The 21,992-nt window shown below is 33.9% G+C and overlaps 1 protein-coding gene and 1 non-coding gene across 13 annotated transcripts in view; one reads left to right on the forward strand and one right to left on the reverse strand.

Annotated features, from left to right (window-relative positions):
• The window catches only part of LARP1B (La ribonucleoprotein 1B), a 121,430-nt gene that overhangs the window by 75,147 nt on the left and 24,291 nt on the right, over window positions 1-21,992 (reverse strand). For 9 of the 12 annotated variants that reach the window (XR_012923254.1, XR_001160830.3, XM_012791079.3 and 6 more), the window contains exons 6-10: window positions 21,245-21,388; window positions 20,842-21,007; window positions 17,325-17,469; window positions 9,110-9,284; window positions 3,173-3,345 (exon numbers count right to left, since the gene is read on the reverse strand). Coding sequence is in view for 10 of the 12 variants with exons in the window: in XM_012791079.3 (XP_012646533.1) it covers window positions 3,173-3,345; window positions 9,110-9,284; window positions 17,325-17,469; window positions 20,842-21,007; window positions 21,245-21,388 (803 nt within the window). In the remaining 2 variants the exon portion in view is untranslated. Of the gene's footprint in view, window positions 1-3,172; window positions 3,346-7,592; window positions 8,580-9,109; window positions 9,285-17,324; window positions 17,470-20,841; window positions 21,008-21,244; window positions 21,389-21,992 lie in introns of those variants that run through there. The other 3 variants (XM_012791087.3, XM_012791084.3, XM_012791076.3) reach the window with 2 other exon arrangements.
• LOC142876766 (U6 spliceosomal RNA) lies at window positions 13,996-14,101 on the forward strand. Its single transcript, XR_012923584.1, has one exon. It is a non-coding gene; the product is annotated as a U6 spliceosomal RNA (small nuclear RNA).

Genomic DNA, 21,992 nt, shown 5'->3' on the forward strand with positions numbered 1-21,992 from the left:
CCAAAGTGGGCGAATCGTTCTGGAGGTCAGGAGTTCAAGACCAGCCTGAGCAAGAGTGTGACCCCATCTCTACTAAAAATAGAAAAAATTAGCTGGGCATGGTAGAACTACCTATATATTCCCAGCTACTCAGGAGACTGAGGCAGGAGGATCACTTGAGCCCAGGAGTTTGAAGTTGCTGTGAGCAAAGCCAATGCCACCGCACTCTAGCCCCAACAACAGAGTGAGACTCTGACTCAAAAAAAAAAAAAAAAAAAAAAAAGAATAAGAAAGGCTGATGGGGAAGCAAAAGGCAATAGCCACAGTAAGGCCCTAGAAAGCTTTGAGATGGCAGCTACAAAGAGCAGGAATGGACTATAAGACAGTAATCAAAATAGGTATTTAGAAAATCAAGTACAGGACACAGCTAGAACAGTCAACCCAATCCCTTTATCTGAAATAAGCCAAAAAAATCTCCTCCCAACCAAAGTGCAAGAACTGCTTTCTAAATGAAGTAAAAGATTGCTAAGGGAGGGCTCATGTTTTAGGTGTTAGGCTTACAGAGAGATTATATACACCCCTGTATTATTCTGAATCTCTAAAACAGAGTTGGGGGGCAGGAAAGAAAAGGTAATTTCACCAATGAATGAAATACACTAAGAAATTCTACCTCTCAGAGAAAAGTACTCCTTATTTTAGCTATTGTGGATCCAGAGACAGTGTGCCTGTTCTCTGAGTAGGTCTAGAAGTCCAAGCCAACAGGACCTTTCACTTACCCAGAGTGTGCAAACATACTTCACATCTAACAAAATGGCCCTCTGGATGAACAGATCTACAAGGTCACAAAAGAAAGCTATACCAATTTACTAATACTATTATGAACCATCAACCAAAAATCACCAGAAATCAAGGAATAAACAACATTCTAAAACAGAAATATTTCAATAAACAAATAAAATGGAAGGAAATAATGACAGTATCCAAAGAGAACTTTTTTAAACCTGCAAATCCAGAACAACAGTAGTGAGATGATCAAGGAAGTCCAACATCAGATGAAAAGGAACACCAGAAAGTTAAAAAAAAAAAAAAAAAAAAAATTAGTCTCCCCCAAATGAAGGACATGAATATTTAGCACAATAAATAAAAATAGACCTCCAAAGCATATCATCTTGAAATTTCAAGAATAAGGACAAAGAAAACACCTTAAAATCTTTGAAAGAAAAAAAAGGCACTTGATACTAAGAATCTGCAGGGACTGAATTTCACAAGAGAAAAACTAAAACTAAGACAATAGAAAAATGCTTTTAGAATTCTGCAGAAAAATGATATCCAACCAAGATTTCTATACTCACTGTAGAATGTTTTTTAAAATGATAATTTTTTAAAAGTACATTGATACTGTTTGTCAGTAAACTAACCTACCTCCAGATATCTCTGAAATATCTAGGCCTCCAGAACCTACAGCCATGTTTCTTCCAGGCCAGATCCTCATTCTGTAGCATCAGAACACTGCGCATTTCAGATATACTGGCATTCTTTGGTTATAAAACTGAAAGGTCCTAGACTCTATACAGTTCTCATTAAACTTTTAAAACCAGACAGCATCATCAATTTTCTGGTCCACAGTACAATCCTTCTGCAATACTTACCCTTTCAAAAGCTTTATTTCATCAAATAGAAGATAGCATCAATTTTAAGATGAATTATTCTTTTACATAGCACTGAAAAAGCTATGTTAAAATATGGAGATTTTAAATGTGGAGGTGAAAAGGTAAATCTCAGAAAAGATATGTTACAAATTTTTGTCATTGACTCTAAGTCATTATCCTTTTTAGTTGACCAGCGGTACAATGACAAAATCGTAAAAATTATTTAGGATCTTTAGAAATTCTTGTTTTTGAAACTGGCATTTTAGGCTTTTAAAATGCATCCTGAGGGGCAAGAAATCTCATGTGGTAACACTTAAGTATGCTATGTCCAACTACCTTTGCTAATTAGCAAATTATCTTTGATCAGGGTTTATCAAATTTGGCACTTCTTGACTTTTTGGATTTGATACTTCTTTGTTGTGTTTGGGGAGAGGGAGGGTTGTCCTGTGCACTGCAGGATGGCCAGCATTCCTGGCCTCCACCCACTAGATATCTACAGTAGCACTCTCTTAGTTGTAACAACCAAAAATGTCTTTCCACATTGCCAAATGTTCTCTGAGGAGGCAAAAATCTCAATATTCCCTGTCCTCTCCAATGGAGAACCACTTTTAAATCCTTCATGCTTTCTTTCTTCATGGTTTGATCTCAGGCATAAAGAGCCCTGTTCATAAAAGTCTTCAAAATTATATTATTCTTCATCCTTCCCACACCTATGTCCAATACTTTTAGTTACATTTTCCTTATATAAAGTTTACTTTCAATATTTGAATCATTTGAACAGCACTCTTTCCAAGTTTATTTTTAGTAAACATCTTGAGATAATTATACATTCATATACAGTTGTAGATTTCATGTATCCTGGTTCCCCCAATGTTAACATCTTGAAAAACCATAGTACAATATCACAAACAAGACACTGACACTGATGTAAATCAATCTTACTTACATTTCCCCAGTTTTACTTGTACTCACCTGTGATCTAGATCCAAGTGATTCTATCGCATATGTAAGTCTGTGCATCTACCACCAGTCAAAAATGCAGAGCAGTTCCAAAAGGCTATCCTATTGCCCTTTTTATAACCATATCCATCTGATTCCCTTGAGTATCCCCAAGGAGTCAATTCTCTTTTTTTTTCCTTCTGTCCATTAAATCAACTAAAAATATACATAAAACCTAATATGTGACCTAAGAACCTTGTAAATAATTAACAAGAGTATAACCTCAAATTTTAGATTTTTTTCAACTTTCTAGAAAACTGAAATATTATTAAGGTTTAGTCACAAGTAAAAAGACTAAGTCAAAAATTCTTAAACTCTGCCAAGGTCTAAGAAAAAAAAATTCTTAAATCACGTTCAGAAATAAAAGATAAACTTTAAAAATTGATACAGTATAACTTATCTTCCTCATAGAGCAACCTATTAAGTTTCTACTGAAGGACAACAATACCAATTTTTAAAACTTTTCCAAATTTTACATAATTACCCAACAAATAGAAAATGTACCAACCTTACACTCCACCCCGGGTATATCACAGTTCACTTACCTTCAATTTCACTGGGGCTGGACGATGTCTCTTTTTTACTTCAATCCAAGGTTCTGAGTCCAAGTCAGGCAAACTAGTAGATAAACCTCTAGACATTGCTTGAAGATTACTTGTTTCACTATTTTTCTTTGGGCTCAATGGGCTTCCAATTCTTGGAGAATTTGGGGCAGACTCTAAAATTTTAAATTAGTTCTACAGTTAAAATGATAATGGTTTTTCTCATAAAACACATTTTTTTCCTTAACTTGGGTTGATCTTTCTTTTCACAAAAACATAATAAATCAATCTCAATTATAACCTTCCCAGTAATTTTCAAACCTGAAGAGCTTGTAAGATTTACTCAAAAATGAAGCTACTGAATAAAAGGCATGTCACCAATCCTTACACAGACCATCACATTCATTCAAACTTCAGGAATATCAATGTGAGTCACTTCTTACTTATAACAGTACAACTATTTAGGAGTCAAGTTCTCTGCAAAATCTTAGGTTTAAATCTATAAATTATAATGAAATTACGGAATCTCAACTCCTATTAAGCCATAGTTAAGCTAAATGCACATTTTATTCAAGGCAAAATTAGTCTCTGATTGTTCTAATAGGATCTAAACTAAAGTAGCCATTACTCCTACTTTTTACATATCCCTTAACAAGGTCTACATGTAGTAAATGCACTATATTTAATGCATAAGTGCATAATGCATTACTACTTTGCTCATACTGAATACTGTAAAGAGTAGAATGTTACATCACTAAAGTACGCAGCTTTGGCAATAACATTTAAAACGTTTAAAGCTGGAATTTAAAAAGGCTTCCTCGACAGTATCACTTCTGCAGGCTTAATTTTAATCAAAATAATTATATATCCTATAAAATCAAATTTGTTCCCCTTATAAATTTTTTCTAAGTCAAGTAATATTTAAATGTTTTAAGTTATATTCATTTTCAGGTCTGAAGATGCAATATGGGGCCGAGTGTCGTAGCTCACAGGTGTCATCCCAGCACTTTGGGGACCAAGGCAGGATCACTTGAGCCCAGTTCAAGACTGGCCTGGGCAACATAGCGAGACCCCATCTCTACAAAAATATAAATTAGAAGAAGATGCAATATGGACTTGATTTGGACAAAAGATGTTTTTAAAAAATACATAGTGTAACATGCTGTAAACCTCAAATATACACAATAAAATTTATTTTTCAAAAAATGTATACTGTAAAATTCTAATAATTTACTCCTCAAAGTCAATTCATTGAAAATATTACAAAGCTGAATGTTATATGCAGAAAGTTGAAATAAATTGACACCAACAATCTTTTTATTTACTAAATGAAAGGCACATTTCTAGAATGGGTTTAAGAAGTGTTCCTCCAAGATTTTGCTTTCATTTACGTGCTAGAATCAGATGGTGTTAGTATTTATTATCTGACATATGGATCCAACCAGATTACTATATTACTTTGAAAAGAGGTATCCTGTTTCATAACAGAAAAAAACTCTACACCTGGTACCTAGCTCCCATGAAAACTGTGCCATAAGTTTTTACATTCAGGATATGTTGTAGTAACACTTGGATATATTGAGATAAATTAAAATATCTATTCAAAATATTAAAATTAATTTCATCTGTTTTTTCACAGAGAAACTAGGTAACTACAAAATAAAAGCCTCCTTTTCAAAAAAAAAAAGATTTCATCTGTTTTATAACTTTAAGACAACTAAAATTTTTAGAATTATACATATGGCTCACATATTTCTATTGCACACTGCTGCTCTGCAACTTTCTTCTTAATTAACAGTACATATATCACCAATTCATTCACAAAAGTAGTAAAAGTGAAATACAGGATTTAGACCACTTGATTTTAACACTGATAGTCTAAAGTTATAGGAATGAGAAAAACATTAACTCCAGATAACACTATTTTCTAATCTATAGTTCATATAGTGAGTAAAGCTTTAAAAGTAGACTAAGAACCACTATCCAGTAACTGTTTAGAGATTGACTCAGTTTCTTATACAACTATTGTGAAAATGAATTACTATGCATAGTTCATGTAAAAATGTTAAGAACAGGCTGGGTGTGGTGGCTAATGCCTCTAATCCTAGCATTCTGGGAGGCCAAAGGGGGAGGACTGCTTCAGCTCTGGAGTTCGAAACCAGTCAAGCAAGAGTGAGACCCTATCTTTACTAATATAAAATTAAGCCAGGCATGGTGGTACGTGCCATTTGGGGGGCTGAGGCAGGAGGATCGCTTGAGCCCAGGAGTTTGAGGTTGCAGTGAGCTATGATGACAGTACTGCAACTCTAGCCTGGGGTGAAAGAATGAGACTGTCTCAAAAAAGAAATATAAAATGCTTAGAACAGCTCCTGGCACATTGGAGGAACAGCAGTAGCTGCTATTTTTAATACAGAAATTTAATCTTTTAATACCCACTAAATACTTTTTGTTTTTATAGAGAGGTCTCTGTATGTCATCTAGTCTGGCCTCGAATTCCTGGGCTTAAGTGATCCTCCTGCCTCAGCCTCCTGAGTAGCTGGGCCTAGGGACTACAGGTATGCACCACTGTGCCCAGCTAATAGTTTATTACATAGTCAACTCTAAATGTTCTTTAAACTTGAATTATGCTTCTACCATAAAATGTTTCACTATATTCACAATACATGTGCTTAGAAACGGAATAAAATTAAAACACCACAGAATTTGGGTAAGAAAACTTAAAATAGTCTTAGGATAAGACTTTTAAAGATGTTAACCTTACGGTAATTAAGCTATACATATGCTCTGTATGGTTTTCTGCATCTGTATTTTCATTTACAATGAAAGGATTTCAAATTACAAACATGCAAAAAAAAATAAAAATTAAGGGTAATAGGAAGCCCTTCTTCTTCCCAATGGCACTTTCAAGAATACTTCTGCATATCAAGTTTTCAAAGCAAGGCCGGGCATGGTGGCTCACACCTATAATCCTAGTTCTCTGGGAGGCCGAGGCGGGCAGATGGCTCAAGGTCAGGAGTTCGAAACCAACCTGAGAGAGACCCCCGTCTCTACCAAAAATAGAAAGAAATTAATTGACCAACTAGATATATATACCAAAAAAAATTAGCTGGACATGGTGGCGCATGCCTGTAGTCCCAGCTACTCAGGAGGCTGAGGCAGAAGGATCACTTGAGCCCAGGAAATTGAGGTTGCTGTGAGCTAGGCTGACGCCATGGCACTCACTCTACCCTGGGCAACAAAGTGAGACTCTGTCTCAAAAAAACCACAAAACAAAAAAAACCACAAAGCAAAAAGAAAACCCCCCACAGTTTATTCAATAACCATTAGATCTTATCACACATTTTTAAAAAGCCAAAAACAAAAAACCAGGACGCTAAGGTACCTGACTTCTCAATTTTGATGAATGAAATCTTTTAAGAGTTGATATGGCAGTACCATATCCACAGCACTGCAAAATGCCTATGTTTCAAAAGTAACCTTACTATTCCCATCATCAACACTTTCTGCTGCATAAAGGTCTTATGTTCAGTGCAAATGTCAACCCATGTTAGAAAGTTCAACCTCCAGTGGAAAAATTAGGAATTTTAATTTCTTTGATGAAGAGGACCAATTACATTAAAATATTTTACCATACAAATCTCTCAAAAAGTACACATTAAGGGTTATTTTTAAACTTTAAGGTTTTCTAGTATGAGATTAAAATGATACAAATAAAAGTTTCACTACTTTTTTCTACCCAAGGTACATATAAAGACAGTGTATGTTTCTTATCCCTTATTTCCACTTCAAATTTTTTTTAAGAGATAGGGTCTAACTCTGTCACCCAGGGTTGGAGTGCAGTGGTGTAATCATAGCTCACTGCAACCTTGGACTCCTGGGCTCAAGTAATCCTCCCATCTCAGCTTTCTGAGTACCTGGGACTACAGGTACATGCTACCACACCCAGTTAATTATTATTGTTTTATTTATTTATTTTTTTTACAGAGACAGGGTCTTGCTATATTGTCCAGGCTAGTTTCAAACTCCTGGCCTCAAGCAATCCTCCCACCTGGACTCCCAAAGTGCTGGCATCACTTGGATAAGGCCACTACACCTGGTCTCTACTTGAAATTTTTGGTGACATACAGTAGTATCCCTCCATTGACTTTAGGAAACTATGCCTTCTTATCATAAGGGAATTAAGGTCAGAAATTTGAGAATTCATGAGAAAAGGTGATTTACATATTTATTCCTATGATCTAGTGTGAATGAGTATAATTCTAAGTACATTCAATTTTTATTTATTAACCATCTAGTTTCTGGTATAAAATCTAAAGAATCTAAGATTTATTTATTTATTTTAATATACACGGACTTGTTTCAGGCAATATGTATGGGTATGCAGCTGAGTATGTATTAAAAAACACAAAAATGTACAAGATATGATTTTATTCTTGTAATTTTATTAATAATGCATAAGTGGTTAATGGACAGGGATTACCAACTTTAATGACCTATCTTAACTATCCTGTAGAAAAGGTATTTTCTATTTTGTTCAACTTAATGCCTATTCATAAGCTGGCTAAAAAGTATCATCTTGGACCCAAGTTTATACAATAAATAAATCTAACTTATACAATCAACTATTATATCTTTAAAATAAAAAACTAAAACAACATCACTTTTCTTCAACTTTTAAAACAGCTGCCCAAGTTGCTTGCTGGGATAGAAGCAGAGGGCTGACAAACATGAGCTAAAAATATTTGTGAGACTGTCCATCACCAATGCTTTATTGATGGAAAGGTCTCCCATACTGATGTATCAAAAATACATTTCGAAGAGTAAAAGAAAAAAAATCCTCATTCATTTCTTAAATTTCTTATCCTTTACATGTCCACATTAAGAAATCTTATAGTCCATGGGAAACATTATGACAACATGTAAGTTATGCAATGTACACTGTACTGAAGGACAAATCAAATAGCAAAGTACTTAACAATCTGGGAAGTGCTACTCAATCCTCTCTTTTCTGGTTTATTGATCTGGACACAAGTACATAAGCCTGGAAACAAAAGACAGACTCTTGCAGTATTTCCAGAATAATAATAATTAACTTTCCCACCGTGAATAAAAGTAGCCCATGCATCCCAGGCCAATTACACAGAAATGGGCAGCTCCTATAAAAACAATAGCAGTCCTCTGGTCTGTCTCTCATCATCATCGCAAAGGTGGTTATCTCCATGGTAGTGTTGGCCCAACCTCCTCCACAAGGAGTTAGAGTAGACATTCTTGCACAGAAGACAGTCTGGTCACTTTCATTTCTGCAGCACGATTTGTTCCAATATTTATAATGCCATTTCAGTGAGTCACCTATTCCACTGCATATTCCGATCAAATGACATCCAAGAGCATCAGTAGATCATCACCCTGACTGAAAAAAGTTTAAGCACACATTTTTTCCCAAGAGGGAATGTCTTAAAAATGATCCAGGAAAAAAATCTTAACATTAAAGCAGATTTTGGAAATTCTAAACACAACCAGATTAAAGAGAACCCCAATTCTGCTTTACAATGTAGGTCACCTTATCTTTTCAAGACAAAGTTGAAGCACATTGGTAACAACATTAAAGAAAGCCCACTCTTAAGTAGAAGACTTTTAGACTAATACAATTTTACAAGGGGGAAACTGGCATAATATATTTATAGCCATTTAGTAAAATTAAAACAAGATAGGTAGAAACACCATAAATGACAAAGTACACATATAATTTAAGAACAAGAAACATAAGAGAGCGTTAACTTATAGCTCTGTGTGGGAGGCAATATGAATAGAATTTGGAGCATCAAGTCATTTATCTATCATAAATTTTCTTACTGAATCTAAATAAACTAAAAAAAGGATAGACAAATTGGACCAAATAGCCTACTGTTACGCTGTTTGTTCTAGAAGAAAAGCTGTTACCTGTATGTGAATAAAAGGCTTGGCCTGGTACAAACTCTGGACAATCAATCAGTTGAGAGAAGTCCGTTTGTGGCACATTACGTGGAGGAGGACCTGGAATTGGCCATTTTTCTGGCTCTATCTTTTTTCTCATTTTCTCATCCACAATTTCTACTTCTGTGCTATCTTTCAGTGCCTATCGATAGAAATTGAGCTATTAGAACTTTCATTGAAAAAAGTTTTTCATTACATGTTCTATACTTCTAATAATCTAAAAATTAGAAAATCTGAAATTGGCAGACTGATTTGTAGTTAATAGTTCTAAAAATAAATATCCATGAATTAACTACTTACAAAGAACAATTTTTAAAGTCATTTGCCTCTGTAAAGTAACAAATATCCTGATTTCCCACTGACTTAATTTGCAGATGATATTTTCAAAATTAGAATAATCATTAAAGGATTACTACATCAACTAGAAGTGACTTTTACTATCAATTAAGCTTTATTGTCAACTTTTCCTCTTTCATATTTCCTTTTGTCTTCCCTTAATATATCACCAAATAAAACTTAGGCATTTTGTTATTATTGTAATAACTACCACTATTGAATACTATATGCACACATAATTCCTAACGATACCCCCATAAAAGAGTTATTACCCCTATATTATAGACGAGGAAACTGAGGCTCAAAGAAATAAACTTAATAAAAGATCAAAGATCTAATGAGACAACACCAGGATGCAAACCATTCATTATTTGTCTACAACTAAAAGTCTGAGCAACTAGGCTACAAATAATGTGCAACTACAAATAATGTGCTGTAACTTAAGGATAAAATAAAACTAGACCAAATTTCTTAAAAATGAAGCCAGGCGTGGTGACTCATGCCTGTAATCTCAGCACTTTGGGAAGCTGAGGCAAGAGGATCGCTTGAGGTCAGGAGTTCAAGACCAGCCTGAGCAACATAGCAAGACCCACCTCTACAAAAAAGTTAAAAATTAGCCAGGTGTGGTGGCACACATCTGTAGTCCTAGCTACTCAGGAGGCTAAGTCAGGAGGACCCCATGAGCCCAGGAGCTGGAGGTCGCAGTGAGCTGTGATTGTGCCAGCACACTCCACTTTAAGTGACAGAGCAAAAATCCTGTCTCAAAAACTAAAATTAAAATTAAAGCTTTTTAACTTCTAACAGAAATTCAGGAATAATTACCTTTTAGAAATTAGGATAAATATATTTAAAAAGGTTAAAAAATATATTAAAAAAAGAAATTAGGATAACTATAAAATACATGAGAACTCAACATGCAGTTATATTTACATTAACTTATAAAAATTAAAACACTATTTCAGTTAGAGAACATGCTATATATGTATTACTTTAACAACATTACATTTGTATACCCTTAATATTTGTACAGTACTTAATCAAGTTATATTTTCCATAATTGGACACTATTTTAAAATTAGGATTAGAATTTCTATTAAAAGGAACTCCTTTGAGAAGGGAGTGTGAAATAGGGAATGGAGAAAGGGAAGAACCCTATGGTGATGGGTTTAAATCAGTGGTATGTATATATTTTTCCTGACATATTTTCCTCTTTTTATCCACTAAAGGACCAAAAAGCAATGATACCCCAGTGGCAAACAGTATGTCCAGCATCCACATCACACAACAACACGGATGAATTTCAAAAACTTTAGAAACAAAAAAAATCTCAGAGGCAGAAAAAATCTATTTACACAAATGCCAAAAGCATGCAAAACTAATCTATGGTATCACAATCAGAAAAGTAGTTGGAGAAGGTAAATAGAATTGGCTGGAAAGGGCCATATAAAGAAAGTTTTTAGAATAATGGATATAATCTATGTATCTTGCTTGGGTTGGGGCTTATTTGAAAATAATTTTTAAAACTACAACAAATATCTAAGATCACTATATTCTACAGTGTGTTATCTACGCATGAATCTAAAAAACCAAAAATACAACTTGAAACTTTCCTATGTGTTTAAATTTTTCAAAAGAAACTTGTGAAGAAAGATTGTCAATGTCGGCTAGAATATGAAGCAAGTCAAACTCTTAATAATGGTAGTGTTTTGCAGTATCTACAAAAGCTAAGCATATATATCCTGTTACCTACCAAATTCACAGGAAAATAAATGATTATGTCCACCCCAAAATATGTGCAATAATAGGTTCACAGCAGCATCACAGACCCAAACTGGAAAAAAATTCAACTATGTATATCAATAGGAGCATAGAAAAATAAACTGTTATATTTATTCAATGGAATACTACCCTAAAATAGAAAATAAACAACTGCTACACACCAACAACGTGGATAATTCTCACAGAAATGATGTCAGGGAAAAAGTCAGATATAAAAGAATATATAACACATAACTCCATTTATGTGAAGCTCAAAAACATTTCAGAAACCTCTGAAATGCAATTACCCTTGGAGAGAGCAGTGGTATTGACCAGAAAGTTCAGAAGGGAGCTTGGTGGGGTACTGAAAATGTTCTATATCTTGACCTGATGGCAGTTAGATAGGTATGTGCATAAGAAAAAATTCATCACCTATAATTTTATGACTTATAATATACAGTGTATAAATTATGCCTTAAGTTAGAAGAAAACATTTAAGGAAAAACTTGTAGGATGAAAATTCAGAAGTTCCTTAGTATTAAAGGAGCTTATAGGATATGCTTTTTATTAAAAAAATTTATTAAAAAAAATTTTAAAGAGGAAGGGGGATAACACTGTATGTAGTATAATATCTGAGTATTTGCTTATATAAACTATCTTAGGAGGAACATACAAGAAAAAAGTAACAGATTGCAACCAAGGAAGGCAACTGATTCATGATGGTAAAAGATGGGAAGAAAATTTTTCACTATGTACCCTTTGAATTGTGAATTTTACAGAATTTATTCCCTATTTAGAAAAAAATAAATTTAAAAAGAAAATAGAACAGAAAGTGAAGGATTCATCATTCAGGCCTTAAAAGAATCATACAGAAATTATACCGTGCACAGAATTAAGGTAAAGACCTAGACAATACAGAGCTACACATAATTTTATTAAATATTAAAATATTAAATAATTTTATTAAAACCAAGCCTTGTTAATCCTGATCTCCTAAGCAATGAGTTACTATGTACAAGAATATTTTTCAATACATGAGGTCTTATCTATTAGTTTTGATCCTTCTCCTAAGGATATAGACCTATTATTATAAATAACTACCAATGCTGGAATACAGAATTATACAGATGTTGTATCTTTAATGCCTACTAGAAAACGATTTGCATGTGTGAAGACCTGCAGATAAAAAGAAAGAAGCACAAACTTTGAGAAACCACAATTTCAGTCCATTCAGAAAATAAGGTTTGAGATAAGAGTAGCAGGGACAGTTCTAAGGCCAATATTAATTACTCCTCTAAATGCTCCTTCTTTATTATAGCCTAAGTATTATTTGCCCTACTTTAACAAGAAAATTGAAGCATGAAGAGGTTAAATATTAATAACTTGCACAGTTATACAACTGGTAAGCTACAGGACTAGGATCAACTGGACCTAACAAAAGGAAGACATATAACTTTCAGTTATGGTAAGAAACCAAGAATGCAGTAAGCTGAAAGAAAATAAATGGGAGGGAGCAAACAGATTCAACAAGTTTGGCTGTGTAGACATACTTAACTAGGACAGATACGGTTGTCAGCTGAAGTATTTTACTTCTCTTAACAGTTTTTTCAAGAAAGAAAACACTTGAGCACATTCAAATGCATGTGGAAAGAAGCTGACAGAAATGAAATGAATGAAGATAAAAGCAGTAATCAGTAGAAAAGTATCCTTGAAGCCTAACAATAATAACAAATGCTTATTTAGAGCTTAATATATGTGCCAAATACTGTCATTACCACAGTTCATTCTCATGACAACCCGTGGAAGTATGTATTACCCTCTCAGGACACACTGCCCAAGGTCACAGAGCTACAAGGGCCATGTTCTGAGGTCCATGATCTTGATGTTTACATTGCAAAGCCTAATGAAGTCCTACTTTCTTATTAGAAAAAAGGATATCTTTCTCACTATTACAAATGGTAGGTGCATAATAATGTTCTGTGAATGCAGACTTCTGCTGTTCTAAATTGCTATTGCTTATGTGTTTCTATTTTTCACAAGGTACTATTTCTTACTGAATCATCAGCTACTATTGATATATAAACGCAACTACAAAAGCATTGGAACCCAAAACTTCCTTCTAAAAATCATTTCCTACTGGTAAAGGTTTGGAAGCAGATAATCAGTGATCTCAAAATTGTGCTTAAGAACTTAATAGACTACAAACAGACAAACAAAGCATACAATAATGCAGTTACAACCAGATTCCTACAAATGCGAGAGACTGCGAAAAACTGGTGATATCTTCATAGAAAATGACAGCTGAGTTGGATTTTTACTACAGTACACTGGCAGCAGTTAATAAACTCATTCTGACAGGGCACAGTGGCTCACACCTGTAATCCTAGCACTCTGGTGGGCTGAAGCAGGAGGACTGCTTGAGTTCAGGAGATTGAGACCAGTCTGAGCAAGAGCGAGATCTTGTCTCTAAAAATAGAAAAAAATTAGCCAGGTGTCAAGGCGTGTGCCTATTAGTCCCAGCTATTTGGGAGGTTGAGGTAGGAGGATCACTTGAGCCCAGGAGTTTGAGGTTGTAGTAAGCTGTGATGATGCTATTGTACTCCAACCAGGGTGACACAGCAAGACACCATTTCAAAAAAAAAGAAACCCTCATTCTACTATCAATAATAGTCATGATATTTTGCCTCAAGAATAAACTTTGCAGAAAAAAGGGATTTTTTTAGATTACAGTATAGAAACTTTATAAATAGTTATCTATAGTGCTTCCTTCAGTAGCACATATACTAAAAATGGAATGATACAGAGAAGATTAGATGGCCCCTGTGCAAGAATGTCATGCAAATTCATGAAGCAGTCCATATTTTTTGACTAAGAACCCAATGGCAACAACAAAAATAAATGGAGTTTGATTAAACTAAAAAGCTTCTGCACAGCTAAGAGACCAATCAACAGAGCAAACAGACAACCCATAGAATGGGAGAAAATATTCACAAGCTACAGCAAGACGACAGAAACCATATTAAAAAATGGGCAAAAGACATGAACATAAGCTTCTCAAAAGAAAACAGACAAATGGCCAAGAAACATATGAAAAAATGCTGGATGTCACTAATCACCAGGGAAATGCAAATTAAAACCACAATGAGATATCACCTTTCCCCAGTTATTAAAAAGTCCAAAAACAAAAGACTTGCTGGTGTGGATGCTGGTATGGATGCAGAGAGAAAGGCCCACTTATACACTGTTGGTGGGACTGCAAATTAGTACAACCTCTATGGAAAACAGTATAGAGGATTCCTCAGAGAACCAAAAGTAGACCTGCCATTTGATCCAACTATCCCACTATTGGGTATCTACCCAAAGGAAAAGATGACTTCATCAAAAAGACTCCTGCACTTGAATGTTTATTGTAGCACAATTCACAATTGCAAAAATGTGGACTTAACCCAAATGTCCATCAATTCATGAATAGATAAATAAAATGTAGTCTACATTAATAAAATGTAGATTAATAAAAATAGATTAATAAAATGGATATACCATGGAGTGCTACATAGCCATTAAAAAGATGAATTAATACCTTTTGCAATAATCTGGGTAGAACTGGAGATCATTCTCCTAAGTGAAGTATCTCAAGAATAGAAAAACAAACACCACAAGTACTATTAAACTAGAGCTAACTGATGAGCACACATGTGCATAGAGGGAAGTAAAACTCAGTGGAAATCAATGAGGGGTTGAGGAAGCGGCAAAAACCTACCTAATGGGTACAATGAGCACTATTTGTGTGATGGGCACACCTATAGCCAGTATTCAAGCATTACAAAAACAATCCATGTAACCTAAAACATTTGTACCCCCTTAATATTTTAAAATAGAAGAAAAATACTTATCTATAAATAAACACAATGATGACATTGAAGTAATTATTTTCATAAAACAAAGCATTATTAGTCACACATCGAAAAATCATTATTTTATGTTGTTTTGAAAACCTGGATTTTCCTATTGCTGGTTTTTAAAACACAAAGCATGCATGTGTTCAAAAACTTGCTATTCAAAGAAGCCTGTTAAGAAAATGAAAAGACAAGACAAAGACTAGAAAAAATATTTGTCAAATACACATAAAAAACTTGTATCCAGAATAAAGAACTCTTATAATTAATTTTTAAACAAACACTTCAATTAAGAAATGGACAAAAGAGGCCGGGCGCGATGGCTCATGCCTATAATCCTAGCACTCTGGGAGGCCGAGGCGGGCAGATTGCTTGAGGTCAGGAGTTCAAAACCAGCCTGAGCAAGAGCGAGACCCTGTCTCTACTATAAATAGAAAGAAATTAATTGGCCAACTAATATATATAGAAAAAATTAGCTGGGCATGGTGGAGTATGCCTATAGTCCCAGCTACTCAAGAGGCTGAGGCAGTAGGATTGCTTGAGCCCAGGAGTTTGAGGTTGCTGTGAGCTAGGCTGACGCCATGGCACTCACTCTAGCCTGGACAACAAAGTGAGACCTTGTCTCAAAAAAAATAAAAGAAGAAATGGACAAAATATTTGAGCAGACATTTGAACAAATAAGGTATACAGGTGACCATGAAAAGATTCTCAATAGCATTAAGTTACTAGGAAAATGCAAATTAAAACCACAATGGGAAACTATTATAAATCTGTTACTCAAAAAACTGACACTATCAAGCGCTAATGAGGCTGCAGAATAACAAGTTTCACACATAATGGTGGAAATGCAAAACTGTAAAGCCTCTTTAAACAACAGGTTGGCAGTTTCTCATAAATATATACTTATTATACATTCCAGCGATCACAAGCCTGGATACTTAACCAACAGAAAAACATATGCCTACACAAAGACCTTTATGCTTTACTCATAATCTCCAAAAACTGAAAACAATCTGAATGCCCATCAACAAGAGAATGGATAAACTGTGTACATCGTATTATGGAGTACTAGGTCAGCGATATGAAAGAACTACTGCCACATGCAACAACATAGATGAATTTAAAAGCACTATGCTAAGTGAGTCAGAAACAAAAGATTACAACCTCTAAGATTAATTTATATAATATTCTGGAGAAATCAAAATTATAGGGACAAAAAGCAGATCAGCAGATAATAAGGGCTGTGTGTAGGGAAATGAAGTGGCTATACAGGGTAAATTTGATTATGTGTATAGCAAACAGAAAGAAAACCAAAAATGTTGAAAGCATTAACATGACAAATGGAAAGACTGTTTTAAATTAGCTGTTCTGTGGCACATAAGAAATTCTCAGAATCTTAATAAATGGGAATACACGCTATTTTACAGAAACCTGAACAAATTTAAAGGACCAAGAATGCGCAAAATGATTCAAGTTTGAAGGATCAGGTTTAAAACAGGTGGTAACATCATTAGCAATTATTTGAGGGGTTAGACATTTATTTAGGTTTTACAAAATAGAGAAAAACCATGAGATGCTGTCTGAGTCTTAGGCAACTACAGACTGTTTTTGTTTTTTTTCTTTTAATTTTCTGTAATGCTTTGTTTTTAAGAGAAGTTTTAGGTTCACAGGACAATTGAGTGAAAAGTATAGATTGTTTTTTAAATGGAGCCCATTAACATATTCAGTTCCCTCATGTGATTCCCTGTACCTTGGGACTCATCAGAGTCCTCACCATCAAGAAGGTTCTCACCAGATATGCCTCCTCAACCTTGGACATCCCAGTCTCTAGCACTATAGGACTCCTCCATCCTGAGTGAGTGTATATCCCAACAGGCATAGAAATGGAACCCCTTTACCCAGACTCCAAGGAATATACTGTAGTTTATCTACCTGAAGATGGTAGGCACATAATGAGACATGTTGCTGTAAAATATAATTTGGTACCTGAGTTAATCTCTTAGTTATATTTGTTTTGCTGTTTATAATAGAAATTTAATATTACCAGGAAGTCCCTGTCCCCATAAAGATGTTTGGTTACATACTGATGCAAGTATTGATTTATTGCTAATTATATTTTCAAAGGGATACTGAAGTTTATGCAAAGTTACTTTAAAATAAATCATATTGGTCATTAAAAAAATAATAATTACCTCTAAGATGAGATTAAGGTTTGTAGTGAGAGCCTGAACACGGTGAAAACCAGCAATCAGGGAAATAGGCAAGAAACCTTGTTCATCCATCTTTCTCCGAAGAAAGAAGTCCCGTTCCAAGTTTTCTATACTGAAGTAATATTCACTAAAAAGAGAAATATAAATTTCATCCATTTATTCAGGAGGAAATAAAAATGTGTGTCGGTTACATATCAACTACTATGAAAAATTTTAATTTTGTTAATGATATCATATAGGTCTAATACAACATAGATAGGGTAAATGTAAAAAACAACAGCAAAAAACCCTACCGAATTATCATTTCTCTTACATATGAGCATAAAAAGATGAAATACTCATTATCTCCAAAAAAATTAATATTAACTTTGATTTAGATCAGCTTCACTAAGTATAAAGAATTAAGCAGCTCATTTTACTTTAAAATAGTTCAATAACTGATTTTTAAAAAGTGAGTCAATTAAGCAAAAATTTTCACTACCAAGCCACTTCTACTTGCTTCATTTAAATACTAAATAACAAAGCTAAACATATGTCAGCATAGTGCCTTCCAACTTTTTCACTAATCATTAAGAATGGTATACTATAAGTATCCTTTATCAAATTTACATAAAGTACAGTTTGTTTTCTAAACTGATAAAGTACTGACATGGTAACCACCACAATGCTTAGTTAAAAACTTAATGAACACATGGGCACATGTGCAGGAACACAATTATACATCTGAATGATTCAAGTTCTCCTCCTTTTTGATGAACATACTATAGGATATTGAGAATGAACAGAATAAACATGAATATCAATCACATTATGAGGTATGTGGGAGAGTACAGAAAAGGCTTAGATATCTTTTTTCTAGAAAAGTACAGACCCACTTAAATTTTTTCAAAAAGAAATGTAAATGGATAAATTGTCAGTATAATCAATAACTACAAATCCCAAGATACAAACATTCAGAATATATTTAATAGCCTTTGAGAAATGAATGTTTCTATTATAGCCTCCCACACAGAAAAATGAGAATAGGATTTTAAAGAGAGCAACACAAATAGGGGAAAATGTAGGAAAAAAACAAAGAAATACATGACATCAATGATGGTGTGACCTGCAGTTCAATAATCCTATAGTATTTCCAAATCTCAGAGAAAGTTTTCAAAGATGAGTGGCAAGTTACAAGAAAGCAAACCAGCTCATATTTTGGGGTGTAAAATTTAGTAACTAAAGATACCCTTTAAGTATTTAGGCCAAATTCTAACTTTGAAAAAATTAGGCAACTATAACTGAAAACTGGTTTTGAGCTGTTTTCCTGGGGCGGGGGGAAGAAAAAAAAAAATCACCTGATTTTAAGAATATAAACATCCAAATTTTTCTTTATAGTCTGATATTTCTATCAGGATGCAAAGCTTCTTTAGAGATTACTAACACTAGAAAATCATTTACTCTTCTTAAACACTGAAGAAAATAATGTAAGTCTTGAAGAAATGAACATTCTGATTGTTGTTACACCTCAAAAGCCCTATTCATGGTGTCAGGCATGTGGTAGGCCCATAACACACGTTGAAATTTCAGACATTAAGACATTTGATTTAGTCACAAGTTCTTTGGTGCGCGATACAAACTTCCCTGAATCAATGATGAGCTGCCTTTTTAATGTAGTATTTTATAAAAACCACAATATCTAAATAAATTCATAAATTACCCTATTACCTACAGTGTACATATTTTAAAACTTCTAATGGGCTTGAAACAGAAAATTTCAAGACAATCTCTCTTGAATATCAATATCAATATCTCTTGATATTCAAGAGAGATTGTCCCAGCTAGAAATAATCAAGATCTTAAAAATTTAATATTCTGTCATCAAAAACAGATTAAATTTTTACTAAAAATGATTTTGAAAAAAAAAAACCTCAACTGTTCTGAATTGCATTTAAGCCTCCATTGAAATACATCAGCATCATTTTTCCACAAGAGTAAGAAAACTTTAAGTGACTTCTCAAAAAGCAAAATCAAAACCCTACTCAATCAGCCTATCTATATATTAGAAACCCAGTAATCCAAAATCAAAAACATGATACATCAAAGCCAAATCTCCACTAATCAAAGCATGATAACAATAACAAGCTATATTTAAACCTGGTGCTCTACTAGCATTTGCCAAAAACCCTAGTGCTAAAATAACCAAAAAGAAAAAAAAAAAAAAAAAAAAAAGGGAGGCATGACCAATGCCATGTTTGACATTTTGCCCAGTGTCCTAGGGGACATTATCATGTCCTACCTTAGAAGCTCTGGATTCTACACTGCATGATCAGAAAATTTTGTCAACACTGAAGTAGCTCTGTTCCTCCCTCACTTGAATGTGCACAATGGAGGCCGATTTTCCTGACATGGAGTTGCATGTCCCCTTGTCAGGTCTCAGAAGGGACCTGGCAGCAAGAGTTACAAAAAAGACAGGAATAGTGGTATGAAGTTGACAGCCACATGCCAGGCACTTTCTGCCCATAAAAAGGCCCTTTTCTTCAGTGTTTGCATCAACTGTAACAAAAGAAGCAAGAACAAAATAAACAAGTTGTTCCGCATTATAGCCAATCAAATCTACCATGAAGCGCCTGGCAGATGCCAATGAAGAAATTATTTTCTAGTAACAGAATAGGGTCCATTTTCTTTCTTAAATAGATGTTTTAAAAATGCTTATGCCCTTTCAAAAATAGCCCTTTTCCTTCACTTTGTAAGGACAGGAAAAAAAAAATTCAAATGTTAGCAAATTGGTCATGCAAATCACTTGGGAACATTTCTTTCTTGCCATTATACAAACACCTATATAAACATGCATAATGCCCTATACAGTACTAGTGTGCACAGAGTTTATTACTTTCTTAAAGACAATAGAACAAACTAATATTCTCCTGACTTCCCATTTAGTACTCAGAAAGCAACTACTATGAGAACTAGAGTAAGAAGTCTGAAGTAAAAGATTAGGTAGTCCCCTTTAACATGTGTCACAAAGAAAGAACTTAAAAAATAAAGAACAAACTTAGAATTCAGAAGACAATTGCTAAGAAGAAAGTCAAAAGATATCTTGCACCATTTTTGTCATTTATGTTCATCGTAAATTTTAATATAGATATCTATTTGTAAATAATGAGTCAAGTTTCACCTGCTCAACTGCAAATATATATAGAAGTTTTATATTCTTATATTTACTATATTTACTCATATTATGCAATGACATTTTAACTAATGTCCTTTAAGGAGAAAAATACCTAAACAGTAAAGAAAGCAGGAGTCTTCTATAAATATAAACCAAATATAAATTTTTTAAAGCTGCTTAACCTATTTTGCTCATATTTCCTAAAAAAAAAAAATAAATATTAACATTCTCCAACTTTTACTAATAGCTTAGAAAATGCATCATAACATATTCACTCTCAATGACATTAAAGTTTGATATTGCTACAGATTTTATTATCTGATTTGCTTACGTCTGACATCCACTTACATTTGACGCTTAATATACTCTTTAAGCAATGCTTCTTCCACAGGATACACCTGTACGCCTGTACCATCATCATAGTAATACATCATACTGGTATTAACTTCTGTTTGAAATGGTTGATCAGTCCTTTCACCATGTTCTCGATAACCATATGAATAATCAAAGTTCACTTGATGTGAATAAAGAAAAAGAAAGGTGACCACAAATTAAAAAATACTTACTACAAATAAAGAAAAATCCAAAGTGAAGTATATCAAGAAGTAACAAACATAAAACCATCTTTATTGTCAGACCAAAAAAATTAGTTAAAACATAATATATATATAGGACAATGTGAAAACTAACAGGGCTTGCTCACTTTTTTCAAAGTTCATCTAACTTAACAAAACAAAAAACCATGTCATACATCGAGGATTTCCTCTGCCTCGTCCTCTTCCCCGTCCTCGGCCTCTTCCTCGGCCTCTAAAGGAACCTTGGATATTACCACCCTCACTTCTCACACTGGAAACTTCATCTTGATCATCTCTCTTTTCTCTATCTCTCCTCCAACCTTTTAAAAATAAAAATATTTTTATACATTCCAATTTGCAAGTAAAATAACAGGATTATCTTTATGAAAGCATAGTAACCACCCTCCCCCACTTTGTAACTAATTGATAGTAGCCAGGAATTCTTCAGATGTGTTCAAACTTAAGAGATTCAATAGGAACTTCTCAGAAATGTCTCTAGAAAAAAACAGGGCCCCAATTAAAAAGAAGACATTTGAAGAAAATAACATATTAGAAAGATAAAGAGATCCTTTGCCAAGATTGTACTGTTAAAGATTCAAGAAGTTTCAAGGCTGAGTTTGCACTATATAAAACCCCTAAAAAACATTTTCACAAAATGTTCAAGGAAAGGATGTCTGTTTAAGTAGACGACATTTCTTTTAAAGAAAAAAGGAAATGAAAACACAAAACAAACTGAGAGAAGATACATAAAGCAAAATATAGAAACCACACCTAGAATGCATGTAAGAACTCATACTACTGTTTTTCTCATGCACAAAACATGCACATGAACACACATACAAAAGCACTCAATAGGAAAAACACCTAAAAGACAAGTAGAGCAAATGAAGAAATGCAAATGGCCAATAAATACAGAAAATGGTG

Source organism: Microcebus murinus, chromosome 15 (genome assembly GCF_040939455.1).
Source record: "Microcebus murinus isolate Inina chromosome 15, M.murinus_Inina_mat1.0, whole genome shotgun sequence".
Lineage (NCBI taxonomy): Eukaryota > Metazoa > Chordata > Mammalia > Primates > Cheirogaleidae > Microcebus > Microcebus murinus.